Consider the following 24,522-nt stretch of genomic DNA (forward strand, 5'->3'; position numbering starts at 1 on the left):
TTTTATTTATACATTTGGTTAGTGTGATGATTGTTGTTGCTTTTTAGCACACAGTTTTTCGATTCTTGGTTTGGTAGTGCTAGCCTCATATCATATTCAATACACTTTTTTATTTTGTCTTTAACATAAGCATTGTGGAAAATCTACATTCATACCTGTAAGTTGATGCAAATGGCAATAGCACTGGCATTCACTCATGATATTTATCAATTTCATTTCAAAGGAAATTAAAAATCATCTGTTTCTGTCTTTTAATTTCCTTTGCAGTTTGTGTTTTCTCAGCCTTCGCAGCATCAATTTTAAATTGTAGAAAAGCAATTATTTCATTTTTTAACTTCAATACTCGAGTAGGAGCATTTTCCTTTGGCAACCAAGGTACTTCTGTATGATACAAAAGATTATGGTATTCAGCATCCATATCTTTACATAATTCTTTACAAGGTACTTGTACTAAGTGCACTAGACTTCACATAACTCACAATCTTTATTATATCATTCAGTGTTTCTAGCAGTGTATCCGGCAATGTTTTGTAAGCTAAAAATTGTCTATGAATTATACAGTGGTTTATCAAAATTTCAGATTTTTTTTCTTTTCCAAGTCCAACAAAACCAACATGCACACCCATAATTGATGGAGCTACATCTGTACAGATACCATACACATATTTTCATTCTAGATCTTCTTCTTTAAAAAAAGAATCCACCAGAGCCATAACTTCAGCTCCAGTTGAATGTTGCTTCAGTGGCTTTCAAAATAAGAGTTCTTCTTTAATATCTTCTTTCCACTTGTATCTTACATATACCGACAGCTATGCACATGACTGCACATCAGTTGATTCATCCAGTGCCATGCTAAATAAACCAGCTTGTTTGATTTCTCCAACAACGCATTCTTTTACATCTGTTGCCATTTCAATAATTCTTCTATAAACTGTGTCATTAGACAAGGACACATGATTAAGTTTTTTTGCTGCAGAATCACCTATCACTTGCTTGACTAAGATTTTTGCAGTTGGCAAAGTTATATCTTCCCCAATGTTATGGGGTTCCTTTTTTTTGGCTATTAGATAAGACACAGAGTAAGATGCTTCAGTAGCAGCTGCAAATTCTTGCTTGAATGTTTCACTGGAATCAAGGCGCTGTCGTTTCAGACCATTTCGCTTTCTTTCAAAAAATAACACATCTTTACCAGCATGTTCAGCATGTCTTGTCAGCAGATGATTTTTTAACTTTGATGGTTTCATTAATTCCGCAGCTAAAACTTTTAGACATAAAACACATTGTGGTCTTTCTATACCTTTATCATCCAATGCAATAAATCCAAATTTAATATACTCTTATGCATACTTACTTCTCTTTATCGTAGCCATTTGTTTTCTAGATTCAAATGCACAATACTTAAAATTTAAATAATAAAAAAAATATATATATAATAAAATAAGCATGCTAACTAAAAAAAAAGACTAGGGAGATCTTTCAAATACAGACAGAAATAACTTCAACAAACTATAATATTATCTTTATTTATATGATAACAACAAACTATAATAATACCTTTTAAAAAACATATTACATAATCCATAATGAAAAAAAAGTAAAAAACGCGTACGCTTCTTACACGGTGGTTTAATTTTAAGTATTTGCGGACATTTATTATGCGCATGCGTTACTTTATAAACAAGAATAATATCGTAATTTTGATTTTTTTTGTAATGGTCTTTTACCGTAACCTAATAAAAAAGGTCATATCATTGCTTTGAAGATGCGTATACCAGATATAAATTTATAAACTGATAAAATGTGTAGCCTAGGAAATACTTAACTTTATTAATTTTAATGTGATAAAACTCAGGAAAGTCGGAAATTATTTCATGGTCAGGATGACCATAAAATAATTATTTCATGGTCATCCTTACTAGTAAAACATAATAATTAAGCGTTAATTAGAATTTTTATGCCTTAAAGCTATACATATTTAAAAAAAAGATGGATTTAACTTTATGATAAAAAAAAATCAGAGTCCGGTTTGCATATTTTGAAACTCTTTACAGACTCAGAATAGGTGGAGATAATGCGCAATCTGATGAGCTGGTTTTGAAATAGAGGCTTTTGCGTGTATATTATAATCAAAACAAATGTCAAAAAGCTTGCGAGATAATAAAAGTGAAATTGAATAATTGCATAAAAAATCAAATAATAATTACATAGAAAGTATGACTTTTCTATCAACATCTGTACAACATATGATTATGTATATGATTTTTCTATCAACATCTGTACAACATAGTACTTATACTTTTACAAAACTTCACGACTCAACCGCGATTTTCATAATATTTTTTCAAAAATAAAGATTTAAAAGAAGTAGTTTATTTTCCTAATGGTTTTTATAACTCTAAGACTTAAAAAAGACAACCTTTGTAACAAACTACTAACCAGATAGTGAAACTTGACTATGCTGTGATTTTCATACGATAGATTTTTGTAACAGTTTTATAATTTTTCTTGTAATATACATAAAATATTGATAACTTGGTATGATTTCTTTCACATTAAGTTCCCAATTAATCCTATCATTTAGCTAGAAAAATATTTTTAAAAATTCCCTAATTTCTTTTCAGAACTTTATACTAATTACTCTCATATACAAATTATATACATTAATTAAACATTTTAGGTTTGAGAATATTGCTAACTGGTTGTTATAGCTAACCCAGGTAATTTGCAACACTCTCAAAGTAAAAGCAATTGTAAGCAAGAGCTGATTTGGATTACCTTAGGTATTTTAGTAATAAAAGATTACAAAATTTTGTAACATAATAAACCATGAGAAAAAGTCTATAACTAGATTTCTACAAGTGTGTTTCGATATAGTTCATTGATTACTAAAAAGGAATAACTCTTAACTTACCACACCTTTATGAAGAATTAGGTGTAAAAGGTAGAAACAAGGAAACTACATGTTGTTGTTTATTTCAATTTCAAAAGTTAATACATATATAACATGTTTGTTGATATAAAGCTATTAACCTGAAAAAAAATTGGTAGTTTTATTCTTTAATTGGTAAAAAATGTGTACCCTCTAACAGCAACTGATGGTAAATAATATTAAATAAAGCAACAAATTTTGATAAATTTCATGTTTATTATGCTATCAATTTATTTTACACTAAATACTTCTGAAGAAAAAAAAAATCTGTTAGCTCGAAGAAAATAAAAAAAATAAAAAAGACTTTATAAAATGTATTTTTGAACGAAATTTTGTAAATTTATGTTATTTTTGTTATTCTTTATGTTATTTTTGGTATAACCAATAAAATCAAGGCGCTTTTTTTGAATTTCTGTGAATACCTCTTGTATAATGATATAAAAAAATTCAATACTCTTTGCTGGCTTGTAATATCAAAGCTTATATGCAACTGTACAAAAAAACTCTTCCGTAGAAAAACAAATATCACTTCTTTTGTATTTAGAAATTTTTTCACATCTACAATTTAGCTTTAAACGCAGGATTATCTGGTAATTAACAGATTACAAAACATTGTACCGCATCTTAATGGAGAACCAAGGGTAAAGAGGTAGAAAAAAGAAACTCGCAAATTGAATATTTCAAGTTGAATATTTCAAGAGTTTATACAATAACATTTTATAATAACAAAAACACTAGCATTACAACTGACTTCTTTTTTCTAAAAATCTCCTTTTCTTTTCTAGACTACTATTTTTCCATTAAAATACTTAATTTTTACCACTTAATTTTGTTCAATTTTTTTTTCAATTATTACAATAAAAACAAATGCCACAATAATTTTCATTTTTTTGATGCCACAATCCACTTTTATTTGGTCAAATTATTTGACTTACTTTCAAATTATTTAACTTGCAATACTTTTTCTTGCTTGTAATGTCAGTGTTTATATGTAACAGTACAAAAAATTGTTCACTAGACAAACATAAATTTTTCTTTTTTTGTTAAAAATTTCAAACAGAGTATTAATATCCAATTGTCATCTTTTATATATAAATTAATGTAGTCGGCCGAACTTTTTCTAAACCTTTGAAAAGTGTTTAATGGTTTCAGGACGAAGTTTTATTAGAGTTATGTAATAAAAAAAATATCAGTTTTCTCAAACTAAGGTTGAAACAAAACATGAAAACAAAATCTCGTTAGAGTTTATATATTGAGATGAAACATGTAAGCTAGTTTTGCAATCAGTACAAATTTTCTTTTTTAAAAACTTTAATGGTTAACTTTTTATAATTAACATATAAATCAATTTATAAATAAAGTTTTTCACCAGTAGTCTCGTGCAACTGCAAATCAACTTCATTTAAACTTTGTGTTTGAGTATGCTTTAAAGTCAAAGACATTATATTTTACGAGAAACACATTTATAGATCTTTTCGAATTTCCTTTAACAAGTGTTTTTTTTTCCATTTCTTTAAATTAACAACAGATGAAATCCCCATCACCAAGATTGACCTTATTGACATTTTGATCACTTTATTGACATTTTGATCACCTTATTGAAATTTTGAGATTTTTACGAGTGAAAGTTCTCTTGTATTTTGATACCTTTTAAATGCTCTGAAGTGAACTAAAATAAAATTAGTTTCCTGTGTTGATAGTAACACAAGACTTGTATTGATAAACTTTTATCAATACAAGTTTATCATTACTTTGAAATTTATTTCAAAAACCTGCTTGTTCTGATTTTAATTATATTTTTTAACAAATGCGCACTTGCCTCTCTTTCAAAATCAGCGAATCAGATTGCTCATATTTCTGCCTATTCTGAGCCTGTATAGGGTTTCAAAATATGCGTCCGGTTACTTTTTAAGTTTAAAATTTTGTACATCAAATCTTATATTGTACATCAAATCTTATATCTTATATATATAAAATGACTGAGTCTCATTAAACAAAACTAAAAACATAATGTAGTATATGTGGAGAAAGTCTTGATAACAATAGTGTTCTTTTAACAAAACATATTGTTAGAGTAGAATTTTGTTTTTTATCCAAATTGATCAAGACCACCCAAATATGCATCCTCAAAAAATGTGTTATAGATGCTTTTCAATATTAAGAAATATTAAAAAAGGTTTAAACACTGAACTAAAATTATGATCTTGGCCTGAAAATTGCAATGTAACTGAATTTGTTTGCTTTAAAGCCAAAAAAGGAACAAAAAAAAAGAAAGAAAAAGAAAAGTGGAAGACCTTTAAGTATTAGTTATTAGTTAAATAATTTGGACTAGACACAAAATAAATAACATATAATCTATTAGAATCTAAACTTTTACCTCAAACAAAATTTAATCTTAAACTGCAAGATATTAACTGCATCTTAAACCCTCATGTACATCTTTGCGTGTGTACTATTTGCAACGACATGATGCATAAACCAATTATTATAAAAAACTGTCTTCATTTGTCCTGCACACCATGTCTATTACCACTTTTCAGTGGTAAACTAATATTAAAAACAAAATGCCCTAAATGTTCCTTTTCAATTCCAAGTGATGGGTTAATTTCATAAACCAATATCTTTAAAACGATAGAAAATTTGCAAGAAGTATGCAAGCAAAATTGTGGTAGATTGTTTAAAGTCACACAACTGTCAGAACGAAAGAAACATCACAAAACTTGTCAGACATCTCCAATATCAAGTTCAACAACATTATTAATATCATCGTCATCAACTTCACAAATAAACTTTTCAGATATATTTGCATTGGATTTAACAAGTGTAATATCAAGAAATATTGAAGATGCTGCTCTGCAAGTAATAAAATAAAAAATGTCTCAAACAACATCCAATGTAATTGAATTTCCGACAGGTGGACCAAGAGTAAGACTATCTTTACAAAAACAGAGACTGTAAAATTACTATAACAAAACAAAAATGCTTTTAATTTTATAAACGGTAACTATACACTGTGAGCCATAAAGACCGTCAGGTTCAACTTTTCCCCACCTCTAATTTTTTTTTTTTTTTAAAGTAAATGCAGTTTGTGTAAGTCATTTCCAAGTGCAGAACAAATCTAAAGTCGATCAGAAGAGTTAGTATTTTAAGTATTAAAAATTTGAAAAACCTAAAAATTTAGCCTTAAAAGTAATGCAATCCGCCATTCTCGGCTTCTTTTTCTTTAACAGTTTTGATATGATTCAAGCAAAAAAATATACATACGGTAAAGATAGCTGATTTAAAACAGTGTGTTTGTGCAGTCTGTTTGGAAAAAAAAGGTAAATATTCAAAATCTTTAGTAAAAGTACAACCATCTGTAGCAAATAAAATCAAGGAATTTATTTGGCCTGAGTACAATGCAGAGTTTAATGTCTGTCCGGATGTAATTTGTTCAAGTTGTAGAAGAAACATCTTTTTGCTGGAAAAGGGATCAAACACTTATCTTTCAAACTGGATAAGTAAAGTTACTCAGGTATATGACTTTAAAATCATTTAAGTTAAATGATTAATACATATAAAAATATAGATTTTTTATTAAGTGTTATTTTGATTTAGGTTGACAGACCAAGAATTAGACGTAGTACTGAGCTTAGTGATATTATACAATCATCTCATGTTAATACAAAAGATGTTGAATCTCTGAAAAATAATATGTGCAGCTGCTGCTTTACTCTCCTTGCAAGAGGTTAAAAAATAATAAGTTACTTGATAAGTAAATTAAAAGTTATCAAATATTCATTTATTAACTTCAATAAAAAGCCTTTAGGCGTATATTAATTTAAGAGTAAATTTTATTCTTCAGGATGTTATAACAACTGTTGTTCTAGTCAAGCTGTTTTGAATTTAATTAATTTGGCAGAAACTCTTGATCCCACATCATGTGAGCAAGTTGCTTCAGGCATAATAAAAAATAAAATGGAGCGAGAAGGCATTGAGAGAGGCCAGTCCTTTAAAATATCTACAGGTGTGTAGGTTTTTATTTTCATTTTTAAATAATTAAAAAGGGTTTATATGTTCAGATAAAACTTAAATACACATATAAAACACTCAGTAGATATGAGGCTTTTGTAACTAAGCAATTGTATAGGTTGCTAACTTTTTCAAAATGTTTGCATTGTAAATTTAAAGATACATATAATTAATTATACTTTATCTTTAAGGTGGAAATCCGTTAACTTTAACTGTTGGAACTAAAAACAATAAATCTTCTAGAAAGTTTATCATTTCAAACAGTGATGGAATTAACTTCTGTTTTGGAATTGACAAAAAATAAAACAAAAAAACTGATATCAAGTCTCCGTAAGAATCTGGGATCATCTACTGTTGTGGAGAAAAATGTAATTAGTACAATGACATCATTACAAGAAGAAATTGAATCTAAATATAAAATAGAACTAGGGAACTTTATTTGGAATGATGAAATTGTAACAAGACATGTAGTATTTATCTATGACACTTCTGAATTTATTCTTAGTATTTTAATCGAAAGAGGAATGGATCCTCTCTCCAGTATGGTACGTATATCAATTGATGGAGGTCAAGGATTTCTTAAAGTAATTGTAAATGTCTTTGATAAAACTAATAAAACTGAGATTTACATTGACAGTGGAGTTAAAAAGTGTTTTATTCTTGCTATTGTTGAAGATGTTTGTGAAGACAATGGAAATTTGCAGAAAATCTTGAGTAGATTAAATCTGGATAATGTTACATATCACCTTGCATTTGACTTAAAATGTGCTAACAGCATTTTTGGTTTGTCTTCTCATTCAGGTAAATATGCCTGCTTGTGGTGTGAAGGCGAAAGTCCCCTAGAAAGTGGTACTCCAAGAACGTTAGGTTCTTTTGATCATTGGCACAACTTATTTGTTGAAAATGGGGCAAAGGGGTTAGAGATGAAAGATTTTAAAAATGTTATTAGTCCTCGACTCGTTTATTTAGACAAAAATGCTGAAGATGAAATTAATCACTTAGTCCCTCCTCTAGAGTTACATTTTCTTATGGGGATTGTGACATTACTTGGTAGACTACTTTTAGATCATTGGCCTCTTTTTAAAAACTGGCTCAAAGAACATTATATCTTACTTTAAGGTTATCATGGGATAGGCTTTGATGGGAACAATTCCAATAAACTTCTGGAAAAAGTAGATACTTTAGAGAGAGATGTGTTAGCATCTCAAACTAATTTATTGCCTATAATTCATTGCCTCAGAAAGTTTGAAAAGGTTAAAGAGTGCACCTTTGGATACAAATTAGGCAGCAATGCTTCTTCAGTTATTGAAGAGTTTAAAATATCATTTTGTGACCTACAGCAGTATGCAAAGATGCATTTAAATACAGAGCTGAAGGTTACCTGGAAAGTCCATATAGTTGTCTGTCATATTCTTCCATTTGTAAAGTTTAATTGTTGTTCTTTGGGATCATATGCTGAACAGACTAGAGAAGCTGTTCATAGTGCCTTCAAACCAAGTTGGTCTCAATACAAGCGAAGGATTGAACATAAAGATTATGCTAAAAGATTGAAATCTGCTGTTGCAACTATTTGCTTAGATAAAATGTAAATATTGTAATATAAAATTAGTTGTGTTATTTTTGTTGCATTTATTGTATTTTTTTTCTTTTAACTATTGCTATAATAGTGTAAAAGGAGTTTAAATCACTTCAATTTAAGATTAGTAAGAAAAAGTAAGAATTGTTTTAAGGAGGATAATGAAAGATTAATTTAGAAATTTTTTTTTTTTTTTGAAAGGAGGTAATATCATCATAAAGGAGATAACTTTATCACTTTAAGGGGGGTAAATAAGGTAAAAAAATTAGTTTTTATGTTACTTCTGATCGACTTTAGATTTGTCCAATACAAAAAAATAACATATCTAACCAGCACTTGTCTTAATATGAAAAAAAATTAGAGGTGGGGAAAAGTTGAACCTGGCGGTCTTTATGGCTCACTGTGTATAGTGTAATTTTTTGAATACTTTAAATAAATTACACAACATTTTAGCCCTTATGCTTCAAACCAACACCAAGAGCCTACAAAGAAATTTAAGATGTATGTTTACGCACAATTCGCAGACGACAATTATAGCTAAACATAATATGAGCAAAACATGTGGAGAAAGCATCAGTTCTACAATCAAGCAAACTGCTACTCTTTTCAAATCTTTTAATTAAAATGAAAAATAATATATTCTGAGCAAATCAAATATTTCAAAAGTCAAAATGATCAGTTTAAAAGCAAACATGAGCAGTACTCAACATGAAAATATTATCTAGGTACACAAGATTGCAATTATTATATAGAAATCTTAACTAGGTACACGAGATTGCAATTATTATATAGAAGTCTTGAAAAGACAAATTTAATACTTTTAATAGTTATTGATAATAGAAAAAAAAACTTTTTCATTTTAGGTGATTGAAAAACAACAATGTAATGTGTGCTTCTAATGCAAAACAAAGAAATGTGGCTAAGAAATGGTCATGTTATGATCTTATTGTTAAAAACGCTCCATTTATGGTTGAAAAAAAAGATTAAAAAGGTTCTTATGAATTCAAGGAATTGCCATGTGCATATATCGAAAATCTACAAGGACATATAACAAATATACTAGGTTGACTAGATAGGTACAAACAAATCTTTTTTAAAAAATACTTTAACATACCACAATTAATTAAATTACTTAAAAATACAATAAATTAAATGCAATACTATAAAAACAAAAATTAATTTTTTTTGTTATAATTTTAGCAACAACCTCTTATAATACAACAAGATTAAAGACAATTAAATCCATATAAAAATAGGTGACTGTGGAGGTGATTCGTTCAAAATGTTTTGTCTAGTAGCAAATGTGGAAAAGCCTAATGCCAAAACTAATACAACATTAATTAACATATTTGAGGCAAAAGATTATACCACAAATTTGAAAATTTCTTTGGCAAGATCTATATCAGAAATTGATTTGTTGCAAAAAATGATTTGGAAGTAAGAACATATTACAAACAACAAAATAATTCATTTATTCAAGCACACTAAAATTCAAAAACATCCAACCAATATTTGACATCAACTATTCATTTCTTACCACAACTGTCAGGATTATGATAGACTATAGTTTCTTTTTAAAGAAATGTATAATAATTTAATTCTGTTCAATTTTTGAGAAAAACAGATTCGCGTATTTGTATTCGGTGAATATGAATTTTTGTGTGTAATTCATGGAATAACTGTTGCAAATGGTGATTACATATTTAACAGGTGATGCGGAAGTTATCGGACAAATCCTAATTTCATTATTTGAGCTTATAAATTAGTTTTTGTGGTTTTATGCGTAGGCATAAACGTTCTATAAAATATAAACTTTATTATTTGAAACACAATTATTTAAAATGAGGTTAAATGCAGCTGAACGAGAATCTTTTCGAAAGCGACTTAAAAATGTTTTTTGTAAATAAACATAATATAAAAAAAAAAATCGTAAATCATTTTGAAAAGGAAGGATTTGCTCGAAGTACAATATATGATAGCCTAAAAAGACTTGAAACTGTTCAATCGTTTTCTGATAGAAAGCACCCTGGTCGTCCGACATTCTGGACTAGAGAAAAGAAAGCCGAATTAACGGGACTTGTCAACAATCGAAAAGGGGTCAGTCAGAGAAAAATAGGTATCAAATTTGGTGCAAATCAATCGACAATTGGTCGTCAGTTAAACAAAATGAATATTAAATATAGAAAGCGTGAAAAGACTCCAAAATACACTATAGAACAACAAACAAAGGCAAAGAAAAGAAGCAGGAAACTAGTTAACCAACTCTATAACACAAAATTGCTTCTAGTTATCGATGACGAAAAATACTTTTGTTTTGCAGGGGACAACATGCCTGGTAATTCTGGATACTACGCAAACAGCAAAAAGACATGCCCAGAAAGTGTTCGTTTTATAGGAAAAGAGAAATTTCCAAAAAAATTATTAATGTGGATAGCCATATCTGACCGTGGTATTAGTCCGGTAGAATTTCACCAAAAAAGGGGTCAACCTAGAAAAAATTATTATAAAGACATGTTATATATCGTTGGAAAGCTTATTATTTCCTCTTTAAAATGGGTAATTTTTTATTTTTTTTATTTTGAGGAAAAAAAGTTATGACGTCACAAAGATTAGGAGTAAAATTCGAAATTTTAAACGTTGCTGATAAATTTTAAGTATGCTGTACAATAAGTTGCGTTGTAACTATAATAACACTTATATTTAAATAATATAAAAGTATTGAGTATATATATATATTTTTTGTTACTAGAAACATGGCTTTCGGAGCCGCGGGGGCCACAGGCCCCAAAAGAACCTTTTTTGAATTTTGCAAGAGGAATTTTTTTGATTTTTTGTTTGTTTTTGTCAAATGTTTTTGTCAAATATTTTTGTTAAACTTTGTTTCTGTAAGTAAAAATGGGTAGAGGGAATAAAAATTCCTTGTTCTACATTTCGAATTTTAAAGTTATTAGAATGTAATATTCTTTTTGTATTCGAAATGTAATCGAATTTTTTTGGCAACATTTATCAAAAACTTTTTAATAAATTATTTATCTTAGTGTTTATAATTATGTAATGATTTGCTATTTTCAGATTTTAATATAAATTATCTGATCTTGTAAGTGATAATAAAACTAGTTCTGAAACTGAAAAATTATGGACTTAAAAAATGAATCCCCTGTGTGTGCATTGTGTGGTAAAATGAAATTAGAAGGAGATTCGTTGAGCCAAGTGGGGGCAAGATTTGGAAGGAATGTTGATAACCAAGGAGCTCTTGGAAAATTAATTGAATGTGCTTTAAAATTGGATTTAAATGTATTGGTAAATGAACTGAATAAAAAACAAGAGACAGGAGAAAAGGTTTTTATTCACTCATCGTGTCGAACTAAATTAAGAAACCAATCAAAATCAATTAAACGATCACAAGCATCGATGGAAACTCCTATTGAAAGAAAACGTTCAACTCGATCAGAACAGATTTTTTTTATTTTTAAAGAGCAATGTTTTTATTGTGGAAATATGTGCACACTTGACAGTCGCCATCCTGAGAGAAATAATTTCATAGAAGTAAGAACAAATTCATCAAAAATTTATCATGCAACTCTAGAATTATGCAACGAACGTAACGATTTTTTATCTAAAACAGTTGAAGCTAGACTTTTGAATATAAATGATCTTGTAGCTGTTGAAGCACGATATCACATCTATTGTCGTGCAAAATTTGAAAAACCTATTACTACATCTAGCTGTGGAAGACCAACATCAACAGAAAAGCTTACTGTCTTTAATGCAGCATGCATAAAACTTGAGGAAGATATTGATCTATACACAGTCTCTGAGTTTTACGAGATGATGCAAACATTAGGAGAAGAAATATATTCCCTTAAAATGACGCAAAATAAATTAAAAGAAAAATACGGAGATTCTATGCAATTAGTCTCGCGACAAGGTAAAAGTAATGTAATTATACTGGACAGATTTAGACATATATTATGCGAAAACTGGTACACCAGAAAAAAACACAATGCAGAGGACGAAAAAATCAGAGTTATAACTGCAGCAGCAAAATTATTGAGTGATTGTATCAAGAATTTTGACCAAGATGTAAAAACGTATCCTTTAATAGAAGATGTAACTAACAATGAAAACACCTGCATACCCTTATTGCTGAAGGTGTTTATCAGAGAACTAATTCCTGTGCCATTAAAACAAACGTCAATTTCACAAGCATTGTTTTCTGCAGTGAGGCCACAATCAATAATGCCAATGCAGTTAGGAGTAGCCGTTACCGTTGATAATGTACTTTCTTCCAAGTGGCTAAATGTTCTACTTGCTAAACTGGGTTTTGCATCAAGTTACGACGAGGTTTGTTTATTAAGTGATAATTTTATTTGTATTTGTTTTTTAAAAATTTTTTTACACATAACCATATAGAATTCAAGAAAAACTAAATTTATTTAACAGGTCATTCGTTACAAGCAGAATATAGTGAAACACGATAAAATTAACGATATACTTTGCCCTGAAGGTACAACATCTATTCAGTTTGTTGGGGATAACACAGATCATGATTTAGCAACAATTGATGGTAAAAATACACATCACGGATTAGGTTCCATATCAATTGCAAATGGAAATTTTATTGAGAACTCAAATAAGAAAAGATTGCCTAGGGATAAAAAAGATTATTGGTCCAACATAAACTTTGACAACCAGATTACTATTTCTCAGTTTTACAGCTCTGACGTTCCGGTTTTATCTCAAATAAAATTTCAAGAATTTACAAAGGTATTTACTTGACTGGGGTTAAGAGGGATAGCGTTTCAAAAAATTAGTGTTTAAATTTCATGTTCAGCTTTAAAATATAATAAAAACTTCTATAGATACAATTTATTTTGAGATTTTTGATGATATGAGACAATCATTAACTTTTAACTTTCTTTTATTTAAGGTTACTTTAAAGCCAAAACTTGTCGATATACTTTGGAACATGTCGCATATCTTTGAATTACAATGCCCAAGTTGGACTGCCTACATGAGTCGTCAAGTTAATAATGTTCTTCCTATTTCTAAAGTATCCATGCTTCCAGTAATCAACTTACCGGCAACTGATTTTAATGCTTTATATTCTTTGTTAAGTTTCGTTGTAATACAATCAGAAAAGCTAAAACTTGGAATGCCATGTGTTACATTTGATCAACAGCTTTATGTGAAAGCCTATGAAATTGCGGCTTCAAAGAAAATGAAAGATTTTATTAGAATTGGTGGATTTCATCAGCTAATGAGTTTTCTTGGAGCTATTGGAACATTGATGGAAGGAAGTGGATTAAAAACTGCTCTTGAAACTGTTTACGCTTCCGCTTCAGTCAACCACATGTTTTCTGGAAAAGCAATTTCTCGAAGTCTTCGAGGCCATATGTTTGCTGCATCTTCTATCTTATCTATATTGCTGGAGGAAGTTTGGGTTGAACTAAGCGATGAAGAAAAAACTGAAATTAAATTAATGTACAGCTCAAATATGCATAACAAAAATGGCGACACTGACCTTGAAAAGAAGTTAATTCTATTATTTGAAAAAAAGCAAGAAGAATACATGGCAAAATCACGAACTGCAAAATTATGGCTAAACTATGTTCACTATATATTTATTGTACAAGAGTTTATTCGAGCGGAAAGAACTAGTAACTGGAACCTACATATTGCTACAACAAAATGTATGCTAAAACTACTTGCCTCAACAGGGCACAATAATTATACAAAATCATTACGTTTATATTTACAATCAGTGGATGAATTAGCATGCACTCATCCAGAAGTATATAAACAGTTCCTCAATGGAGAACATACAGTAAGGCGCACTTTAAAGAGTTGGTCTGGAATATGGACTGATTTATCAATAGAACAGATATTAATGAAATCGTTAAAGGGCAAAGGACGAGTTGTTGGCAGAGGAATTACTGAAAATATTTTACATGTTTGGACAAGTACAATGCATAGGTAAAAATAAAATTAAATATTTATTGTTTCGTTTACTTGGAATTTGCTAATAAAATAGATATTTCCAGCAAAAACTAAATGGGGCAAATATTTACAAATATAGAAATAATATTTTTTATCAAGGTGCGCTGAAATGACAGAAGCAATAAATTCATTAACCTCGCCAAGAAACTCAAGTAAAGAACACAAAGAACTTTGTGCGGGAAGGATTAGACGTGACTCTGAAGATTTTCAAAAAATTAAATCATGGTTTGATTCTCATAGCCCATTTGATGTAAGAGAACAACTTGAGGCTCTGGACTCAGGGCTTGTAGATGAGTTTAATCAGGTGACTTGTGATTGTTCGGAAAGCATTGGTGCATCAATACTGGCACAAATGAATGATATGACATACACAGAAGTATCCTTCAAAAGGAGTAATCAACTCAAAAATCTTCAAGGACTGTACTCAAACATTAAAGTCAACAATGAAAATATATCAGTTGATCCCTTGACATTGTTTTTGCGTTTATCAGTTATCGTTGAGAAAAAACCAGAAAAAGAAATTGAAGACTACTTTTACTATGAACTAACTTCGTTCCCTATGTCACTTTTTAAAGATGGTCTTACGCGCAGTGCTCAAAAACACAAGCTGAAAAATTACCTAACAAAGCCAGTTATATCTATGCCATTTGCTCCTTATTCTTTAAAAGTTGCCGATGGTGGCGCTCTTTTATACTGCTGCGATTGGAACAAGGGTGAAATATTTGACAATATTTTTGAAAAGTACATCCAATTTCTTAATTACCTTAAAGTTAGTGTAGTAGTATTCGATGGATATGAAAGTTCTACAAAAGACGCTACGCGTATAAAGCGTGGATCTTTATCACAATTTGCAGTTGAAATACATAAAAGCAATCCTTGTCCGTCTGATAGAAGTAAATTTTTCTCTAACTACGCCAACAAAAAATCATTTATCCGAATTCTAGAAGTTAGATTAAGAGAAAGAGGTTTTACTGTGTATGTGTGTCATTCTGACGCAGATACTACAATCGTTAAAATTGCACTTAACTTTTCCAAAACAGAGCCCGTCACAATATTTGCTGATGACAGCGATATTCTTTGCCTCTTATTACACCACTGTAAATCAGTTGAATCTTTACACAAAATATATTTAACAAGTATGACAAAAAGAGTTGATTGCCAGCGTGAATGTTATGACATTGATCAGATTATTGGCAGTACAGCAGAACATGTCATTAACAATATTCTTTTTGCGCACGCATTTACAGGTTGTGATACAACATCAGCAATTCACAATTTTGGAAAGACTTCAATTTTTAGAAAGCTTGAAGCCAAAGACTTGTGCAATGCAGCAAATATTTTTTACCATGATGATAAATCACCTGATGAGATTGGAAATGCATCAATTCGTTTCTTTCAGCTGCTACATTCCTCAACATCAAATCTACAACAAATACGAAAGCAAAAGTACGAGGAAATGATAAACTCAGATCGAGCTCACATTGACCCTTCTGTTCTTCCACCATCTCCTTGAGCTGCTTACTACCATGGATTGAGAGTATATCATCAAGTGCGTATTTGGAGATGTCTAAGTGAAATTGATCTTGACCCACTTAATTGGGGATGGAAATTAAATGGCTTTATGTACTCACCAATAGCGACAGATGAAAACGCAGGTCCAGAGGATATCCTAAAGGTTGTTCGATGTGGGTGTAAAAACTCCTGTTCAAGTCGATGTTCCTGCAGAAAGATGGGACTTCACTGCACTTCATCGTGTGCTACCTGTCACGGGATTAACTGTACAAATATTGAAAAAGTTGACGAAGAAAATGAACCAGCCCATGACCGTCACTTCTCAGATGTTTTTACATAAATTTTAATTTAATCAGAATAAGTAAGATAAACTTAATGCATAAAGATAAACTTCTTTGTAAATATTTTTTAACATGCTCTTGGTAACATTACAAAATAATTACGTTAAACAGTATTTTATATATTTTGAATATATTTGTTTTGTAAACACATCTTTAAGTCAAATTTTCAAAAAATTGGCTAAAGTAGCGTCCCCCTCTGCCTTTATACCGTACTTTTAGTTATTATTATTTCGCTTTCAGTTCATTAAACCAACTACTAATACTTAGGAGTAATAAATATAAAAATATATTACATTTACTTGCTTAAATTATAAATTCTTTTAGTAAAAAAACGTCAATTTTGGTGCTTTTCTGCTAATCTTTATAACGTCACAACTTTTTTTCCCCAAAATAAAAAAAATTACTAATTACTCATTTGAAAGAGGAAAAAATAAGCTTTCCAACAATATATAACATGTCTTTATACTAATTTTTTCTAGGTTAAGACTAAATTCTACCGGACTATATGTCCGAGCCATTGTTTTGCACTTCCAAGGCTGTAGCGATCAATTCATCAATCTATATTAATGAATGTTTTGGAAAACGACTTCTTCCATTTATTCACAAGTATCATGGAGACTTTAACTATTTATTTTGGCCAGATTTAGCAAGTTCTCATTATTCTAAAGATTCTCGAAATTGGATGGACCAATATGTCTAATACGTTGATAAAGAATCCAATCGCCCAAATGTGCCTCAAGCACGACCAATTGAAAATTTTTGGGGACATTTGGCACAGAAGGTTTACAAGGGAAATTGGCAAGCTTCAACAGAGCAAGTTTTGATTGATCGCATTAAACTAAAACTAAAAGAAATTGATTCAAACTTTTTACAGTCGAATATGAAAGGGGTCAGAGAAAAATTGAGATCAATTGCAGATGGTGGTGTTTTTTCATATAAAAAATAATATATTTTTATTAAAAGATAAATGCTTTATTTAAAAAAATATATTAGTAGTTTGTTTTTTTATTTATAAATAAGTTATTGACGTTTTTATTTTGTCCGATAACTTCCACATCACCCGTTAATACAGATTTCTTTAAAAAAACTCATCTGGGCCAGATACATACAACATGATTTATTTTCTTTCTTAACACAAACTTGTTAAATTACTTTAGGTAGACACTCATACCTGTTTTCCAATTAACGATAACATTGAAATGCGATCACTTGAGACACTGGATTTATCTCTAGCAAAATTTAACAACCATGGTTCAGATCCCAAGTTTGCCAAGTTATGTGACAATGTTATTGACAAACGGTTGTTCTATGTGCTACTTGATCAGGTGCTTTGCTTTTATTCATTATTAACATTATTTTAATTTTATTTATTAGGCATTATTCGCAAATTCACGTGAATAATCGTTTATTCAATATAATACAATGCAAGTTATTGGTGAGTTAATATAAATGGTGGTGTATGCAATTGTAAATAATAATATAAACTTTCTTTTACTATTAGATAGAAGTTCCTGCTTTACATATCTCACTTGGTATGTACTTAAAGTATTTCAACATGTTAGAAGACTCTTGTCACATAATTGACATAAAAATTGCAGGTCGAATGGCAGTAACCAACCAAACGCTTGACTGTGAGGAATTAAATGCATGTAAAGAGCACCAGTGCTAAATAAATCAACTTCAAATAAGTATTCAAGAACTTGAAGATAAAACACGTGTTATAACAGAAGCACTTGAAATGCAAATACTTTTTAACTCTGAAAGTAAAGGAAAAATTAAAATAGTATTTGAATGTCACCCGATTCACTTTGCAAAGAAAAAGAAAGAACAGGTAACTACTTTAAATTTTATTGTTTACTAAATAAAAATTAAATTTAGATTGGTAATTAAACCCGGAATAATATAGTTGAGAGTTGAGAATCTTATACATTGGAATATCTAAGTTTTGTTTTATTGATTACATTTTTTTGAATTTATCTCAAGAACATATTTAATCATAGATCTCAGAATTGAAAATACTGCTTGAAGCAGACCATATAAAAAAATCATTTGGGTCACTTATAAACAAACTTGATAAGGTACTTAACTCATTGGGAGTACAAGTGGAATAGATGGCTAATACTAACATTATTAAACATAACTAGATTCATAATTAACAACAGTTAATACATATAATACATATTTCACAATTATTTTGTATATTAAATTAGGAGAAAAGTATCCTTGAACTTTGCAACTCCATACCAAACCTTGCGGTCGAATTTGGGTTCAACGACACTGATATACACAGAGAAACTATTGAAGTTCGTAAAATTTTCAAGGTACTCTTTTCTAAATTTGGAATATGTCACAAGCTTATTAACTCCTATAATCAGTTCAATAAAGATAACAAACCAAATCTTGGTATGTCATATGTTATAATTTGGCAGAACACAATAAACAGAAAAAATTATTTTTGTTATTTGATCTTTATCTTTGTTATTTTAAATCATTGTGGTATAAATATATATATATATATATATATATATATATATATATATATATATATATATATATATATATATATATATATATATATATATATATATATAATATATATACATATTATTGATTACAGAAAGTCGAATCAAAGATTTTATGAAGTACTTCCGTGAAAACTGACCAAACGCTTCAATCACATCTAAGCTTCATATGCTGGAGTACCATGCATTATCTTTCATTAGAAAATAGGAGTAGGACTAGGAACTCATGGAGAGCAAGGTGGAGAAAATATTCATGCTGAAATCAACCGTATGAAGAGTACCTACTGCCATGCGAAAGGAGTATATAGATTAAAAAGCATAATGAATAAGCATTTCTTAAAAAACAACCCAACTGTTAAAAAATACCAAAAAAAAGCTCAGCCAAGAAAAAGAAAGATTGTAGATACTAAAAATAATCTGATAAAATAATGCAAAATGATTTAAAGAAATTAAATGGCAGTATTAAAGCCTACATAATATTTCTGTCATTATTTTAACCTTTCAAATAAAAAGAAAACTTACCAATCTTTAAAAGCATTATATTATAACAAAAAAAAGTAACCGGTTTTTGATTTTTGCTTTAAATTAATTCACAAACTTTTATATTTTCAAAAAAATCAAGATATTCACTCAAAAATTTAAAACTTTAGAATATAGACTAAAAAAAAAGGTTAAACTTCGCCTAAAAAGCAGCTAAGTTTCACTTTAGTCCTACTTCTATTCTCTTTGTAAAATTATTTAAATGATAGCTTTGATGACACATACCATAGCTAAAGTATTATTTTGATATCATTTCTTATAGAGAATTTAGAAATATCTACAAATAAATCTAATTTGAAGTTTAGACAACTTTATTAGTAGTTCTCTGTTTACTTGCGAACATTGTTGTTTATCAACATTTGAGCAAAATATAATGCATGCGCATATTAAATTTCCATTACTAAACCGCCGCGCTTATTACTGATTGATCTGGGTTTCACAATAATCTTAAATTCAACACTAACTTTATTTTTTGTAATAATATTATCATAAATTATACTCCATATTTAAAAAATTATATCAAATGCAAGAAGTAAATGACCCCCTTATGGATAAAATGGAATACTTTATGATCCCTCTAGAAAAGCATATAATCTCCTTTGAGGTCACGACCCCCAGGTTGTGAAACAATGAGTTAAAAAAACTCTTCACTAGTAAACTCCATTTCAATTTAACAATTATAAAATATATTTAAATAAATTTAAGCGTTAATTTGATTGATTTTAGTCTTATAAACGGCGATGTAAAAGTTTGTTAGGTACCCAGCTGTTTTGGGGTAATCTGTAAATTTTATCGACATTTTCAGAAAAAAATAAAAAAATTGATGCCACAATGGCTAATTTTTAGGAAGGAGGGGGCCAGACTCACTTGCTAAGGCACTGATTTCAACTAAACACCTACTAATACTTTGACAGTGCACTTACTAATTTATTCAAAGCTCAAAGCGATTTGATTTGATTGTCAATAGACAAATCTGATTGAAAAGTGCACAATTAATAAAATTAAGCAATTTTGGTGATTTGGACATGGTATTTAGACATGAAAAAAGCTTTTAGTAGTGTTACATTTAGCTGTAAAACTGAGTTGTTTTTTATATTTTATATTTTATTATTTGTGTATGTTCTGACAACAATCTCTTAATGTGGGTCAACTACCAGATCATTATGTTAAGCACCTTGCAATTCAAAATAGTTAGCCCAAAGACAAAGTTTAAAAACATATGTCTATCGTTAGGTAAAAAGTCCAATTGTTAAAATGTAGAAAGTTTCATAGAGTAAATGCCGATTCCTTGTTTTGAGCTGAAGGAAGTTTGGTAAATTAAAAATGGTAACAAAAATTTGACTCTATGAATCTGATGTACATTAAATAAAATGAGAATTTTTCCAGGAATTAATTTATTATTTGCATACAATTCAAAGCATAAAGTGTCATAAATTTTATTCATCTTCAAGAGTAAGACCATGGCCGTAGACAATTTATTCCAACTCGAGGGGGAAGGGGTTATGAAGAGAAGGGACGCGAGTAATATATCTTTAAACAATAAAGCCTTTCAACATTCTGTTGTAATCATCATCATTATACATAGAGCGATAAATCTACATCTTATGCATAGAGCAATAAAGCATGTTTTAAAGGGTTCCATAAATTTACCTTAAAGTGTCAAATATCTTGGATTCGTAGCTGTTTTGCTCATAATATAATTTCTACTGTTAATGGCATGAGAATCAATTATTTAAAGGGCAAAACATTATCGATAGAGAGTCGTCACCCTAATCAACTTGCAATTTCATTGCCTATTCTTTTAAACTCTAAAATCGAATCAATTGATTGCTAAAAGTATCCTAATAAATAAACATCCAACTGGGATGTTCAATGGATAAAAGATCATATTAATATTAAGTCAGTACCCTACTTATTAAAGCACCTTAATATGATTGGTCACACTCAATTAAAAATACTTCAAATTTATACTCTCGCCCCTATACTCTCATCTTGCAGTATTGCAGCAAAAAAAGAGCTACAACTATTCCACAAGCAATCACTTAAAGTTATTGAGTTCAATGCAATAAACTCACAACAGTTCAATATCTGTCACAATATCAAAAAGCTTATTGATAAAACAAATATAAAATTACTTAAAAAAATCCTCTCTAACCCAACATATGCAACAACTTCAAAACTCAAACAGGCAGAAATCCTGACAGATTATTATATAAAACCAATACTGCTAACACCACATTGTATCAAAAAACGTTTGTTTACAAATATTTACGTATACTTTAAAATGGCATTGAATACCTATACTTTCGTAGGTAACTCACTGTTTGTACATCTCCTACTTATCATTTTTTACCTTAGAGAATAATACTCCAGATACATAATGAAAAAAAGTTGTAAAATTCATTTATATGCTATGCAATTTTCAATAAATACTAACAAAACAAAAATAAAAATAACTCTTTTTAAATAAAAAAGGCAAAAAACTTTAAACATAAGCAGAATCAAACATTTATATGTGAGATCTGTTTATCAGCGGCTTACGCATGGGTACGTTGTACATGGGCTGCACGTAGCTTAAATATTATAAATACGATAACATAAATTGAGTAGTGTTTCAAAAATTTTTATATAATTTTATATAATTTTATATAATTTGTTTAACGAAATTGAAGCAGCAAAATAAATTTTTTAACAAATTTTTCGTAACTTTACTTAAGGTTTTTGTGGTAGTTTATTATTTGAAAATGTTTTTTATTGTATAAAGTAAAATATGGCCTTTAAATATAATCAAAGAGCTATAAAATATTCTATAAAAGCTTAATTTTTTTACAAAGGAGGGTGATAGACAACTACCAGTTTTCCCTCCTCAATTTAATGGTAAATTGATTTTGATTTTTCTAAACTTACAATTGAAAGTGTTAAGTTACAACTACAGAACACAAATTGTGATATATCAATGGAAACTGATCTTGTTCAAAACTTTTAAAATACTGTTCAGTTTCACTGGCGCTTCTAATAAATTTAATTTTTAACCATCTATACGTTCCGGCATACTGGCATTATAATTTTGAAATAGCTGATCAAATTTTTTAATCTGTTCAATATAAATTTCGATTTCGAGAATGATCTTTCACTAGCAACTTATGCTGAGGATAATTTGTAAATCAGAAACAAATTTGAATACGCAAGATTATGGAAATTTAATTTTTGAAGAACAAAGTAATAAAAAAAAAATTCAGTTTTTGAAAGATTTGCATTTATTTCTGTGGATTTTGCTATTTTCTACTTCTTGAACTGTAAAGATAGTATTAAAGTCTACGGATTTAGATTGTCAGATGTTGTCTGAGACAGAGTCAGATACTTCCGTGTCAAATAAAAAATTGTACTCATCTTCAAGATAAGTATAATTTGCTATTTAAATTTAAACTACTGATTACTTAATCCATGTTGTTAACATTAAAACGAAATTTATCTTTTGCACTTTCAAGTAGTTTGTTGGCTCTAAATTTTTTCTCTTACAAACCAGTCTGAACTTAAATTTCAAAATTCCTTTTTCCTTGTTCACTATTTGCAAGTTTCTGAGAAATTTGTAGCTGCTTAAAAAATGAAATCAAAGTTGTTTAATAACTTAATAATTAACTGTCTTGAACCATTTTATAGGCTCGTAGAATATCCATTCCAGTTGTTTGCAAATATTCAGATAGTTGTGTAGTACGCTCAAACACTTTCAAAAACAGTTATAGCGTCAAAATAATTTCAAAACTTGTCAAGGAATCTAGAAGAGCGTTCGCTTTGTAACGGACATCATTATTGAACTCAATTGATGCAGAAATATTATGAAACGTTTGTAACATGTCAATGTACAAAAAATCAATAACTTGTGTTTCTTGATCGGAGGTTTTGATATAGAAAATTTTTTAATATCTTAGTAAAACCTTTACCAACGGGTTTCATCAATTACAAAAATAAATTTTAATTTGCTAAATTCACGGCATATATTGAAGCGTAAATATGATTCCCGTAAAAGTATTGCACATGTTTTCAAAAACGGCAAATAAGCTAACAACTTCAATCGCCTTTTTAGTAACGTCACCCATAACCAATTTTAAGGTATGGGCATAACACCATGCATGAATCTGACCCAAGAAAACTGTATATAACCAGGGTGTTTAATCAATTGTGCTGACCTTGCATATTGGAGGCTCCATCGGTGGTATTGCTTATACCTTTACTTTTATTAATGTTTACCTTTTCAAAAACGCCGCAAACCTAACCACACGTTTCTTTTTCAGTTGTTGATGTGCAATTGTGGTATGCTAATGCGGTAGTGGTGTCGTGGTCGAGCGGTTGCTTTATAAGCAAGAGGTTCCGAGTTCAATCCCCACCACGTTCCTGGTAGTACCGCGCTCAATTTGTTTCTGTGCGCAGCGGCCTTTTTTGTCAAGGTTTGTGTTTCGGAGTTATAGAGTTGAGAGAGGGTTATAACCGCAATTAAGTAGCCTCCTCATCTTTAATGGGCTTCTTGGCCCATTAAAGATGAGGAGGCTACTTAAAAAATTGACTATTGATAAGGAGGCAATTAAAAAATTGACTATTGATATTATACGTTCATATACAGCTTCTATTACATATTAGATCACAGTAGAACACTGACCCTGTATATTTATATCTTGTGTGGTATCAATTTGTACACTAAACATACCGGCTTCTCTAATCTCTTGCACCATCATGTTTGTAAATGATGTTGTTATTGCACCAATAACTTTATTAACAGTCGTCTTTGACAGAAATGTGACAAAGTTGCCACAACTTTTTCTGTTGCCAACTGAATCATGCCGGGATATGCTTTTTTGAACCACCTCTTTGATATGTACTTCCAACAACGGACTGAATTTGCAAACAAACAAAAGAATATCCAAAAAAATTCTATGATCTACACTGTCATCAAGCAATGTGTTCCCAGACTCTTCTGTACCTCTGTAAGTCGACGCCTACAAATAACTTTTAAAGTTTTTATGATTCTTTCTGAAATTAGATGATTCTTTTTAACCTCTTTACCATGTCGACGTGTATAAATGCTTATAAAATCTT

The 24,522-nt window shown here is 29.6% G+C and overlaps 2 protein-coding genes across 2 annotated transcripts; one reads left to right on the forward strand and one right to left on the reverse strand.

Moving 5' to 3' along the window:
* Positions 1-809: 809 nt before the first annotated feature.
* LOC136082723 (zinc finger BED domain-containing protein 5-like) lies at positions 810-4,371 on the reverse strand. The gene is made up of 2 exons (XM_065802145.1): positions 4,299-4,371; positions 810-1,297 (listed from the first exon to the last, which is right to left on the reverse strand). Exons 1-2 carry the CDS (start codon positions 4,369-4,371, stop codon positions 810-812), a joined length of 561 nt encoding a protein of 186 aa, XP_065658217.1.
* Positions 4,372-6,787: 2,416 nt separating this feature from the next.
* On the forward strand, positions 6,788-8,557 carry LOC136082170 (uncharacterized). The gene is made up of 2 exons (XM_065800697.1): positions 6,788-6,935; positions 7,184-8,557. The coding sequence occupies exons 1-2, from the start codon at positions 6,887-6,889 to the stop codon at positions 8,056-8,058; spliced, it is 924 nt and encodes a 307-aa protein (XP_065656769.1). The 5' UTR covers positions 6,788-6,886; the 3' UTR covers positions 8,059-8,557.
* Positions 8,558-24,522: the final 15,965 nt, after the last annotated feature.

Source organism: Hydra vulgaris, chromosome 07, assembly GCF_038396675.1.
Source record: "Hydra vulgaris chromosome 07, alternate assembly HydraT2T_AEP".
Lineage (NCBI taxonomy): Eukaryota > Metazoa > Cnidaria > Hydrozoa > Anthoathecata > Hydridae > Hydra > Hydra vulgaris.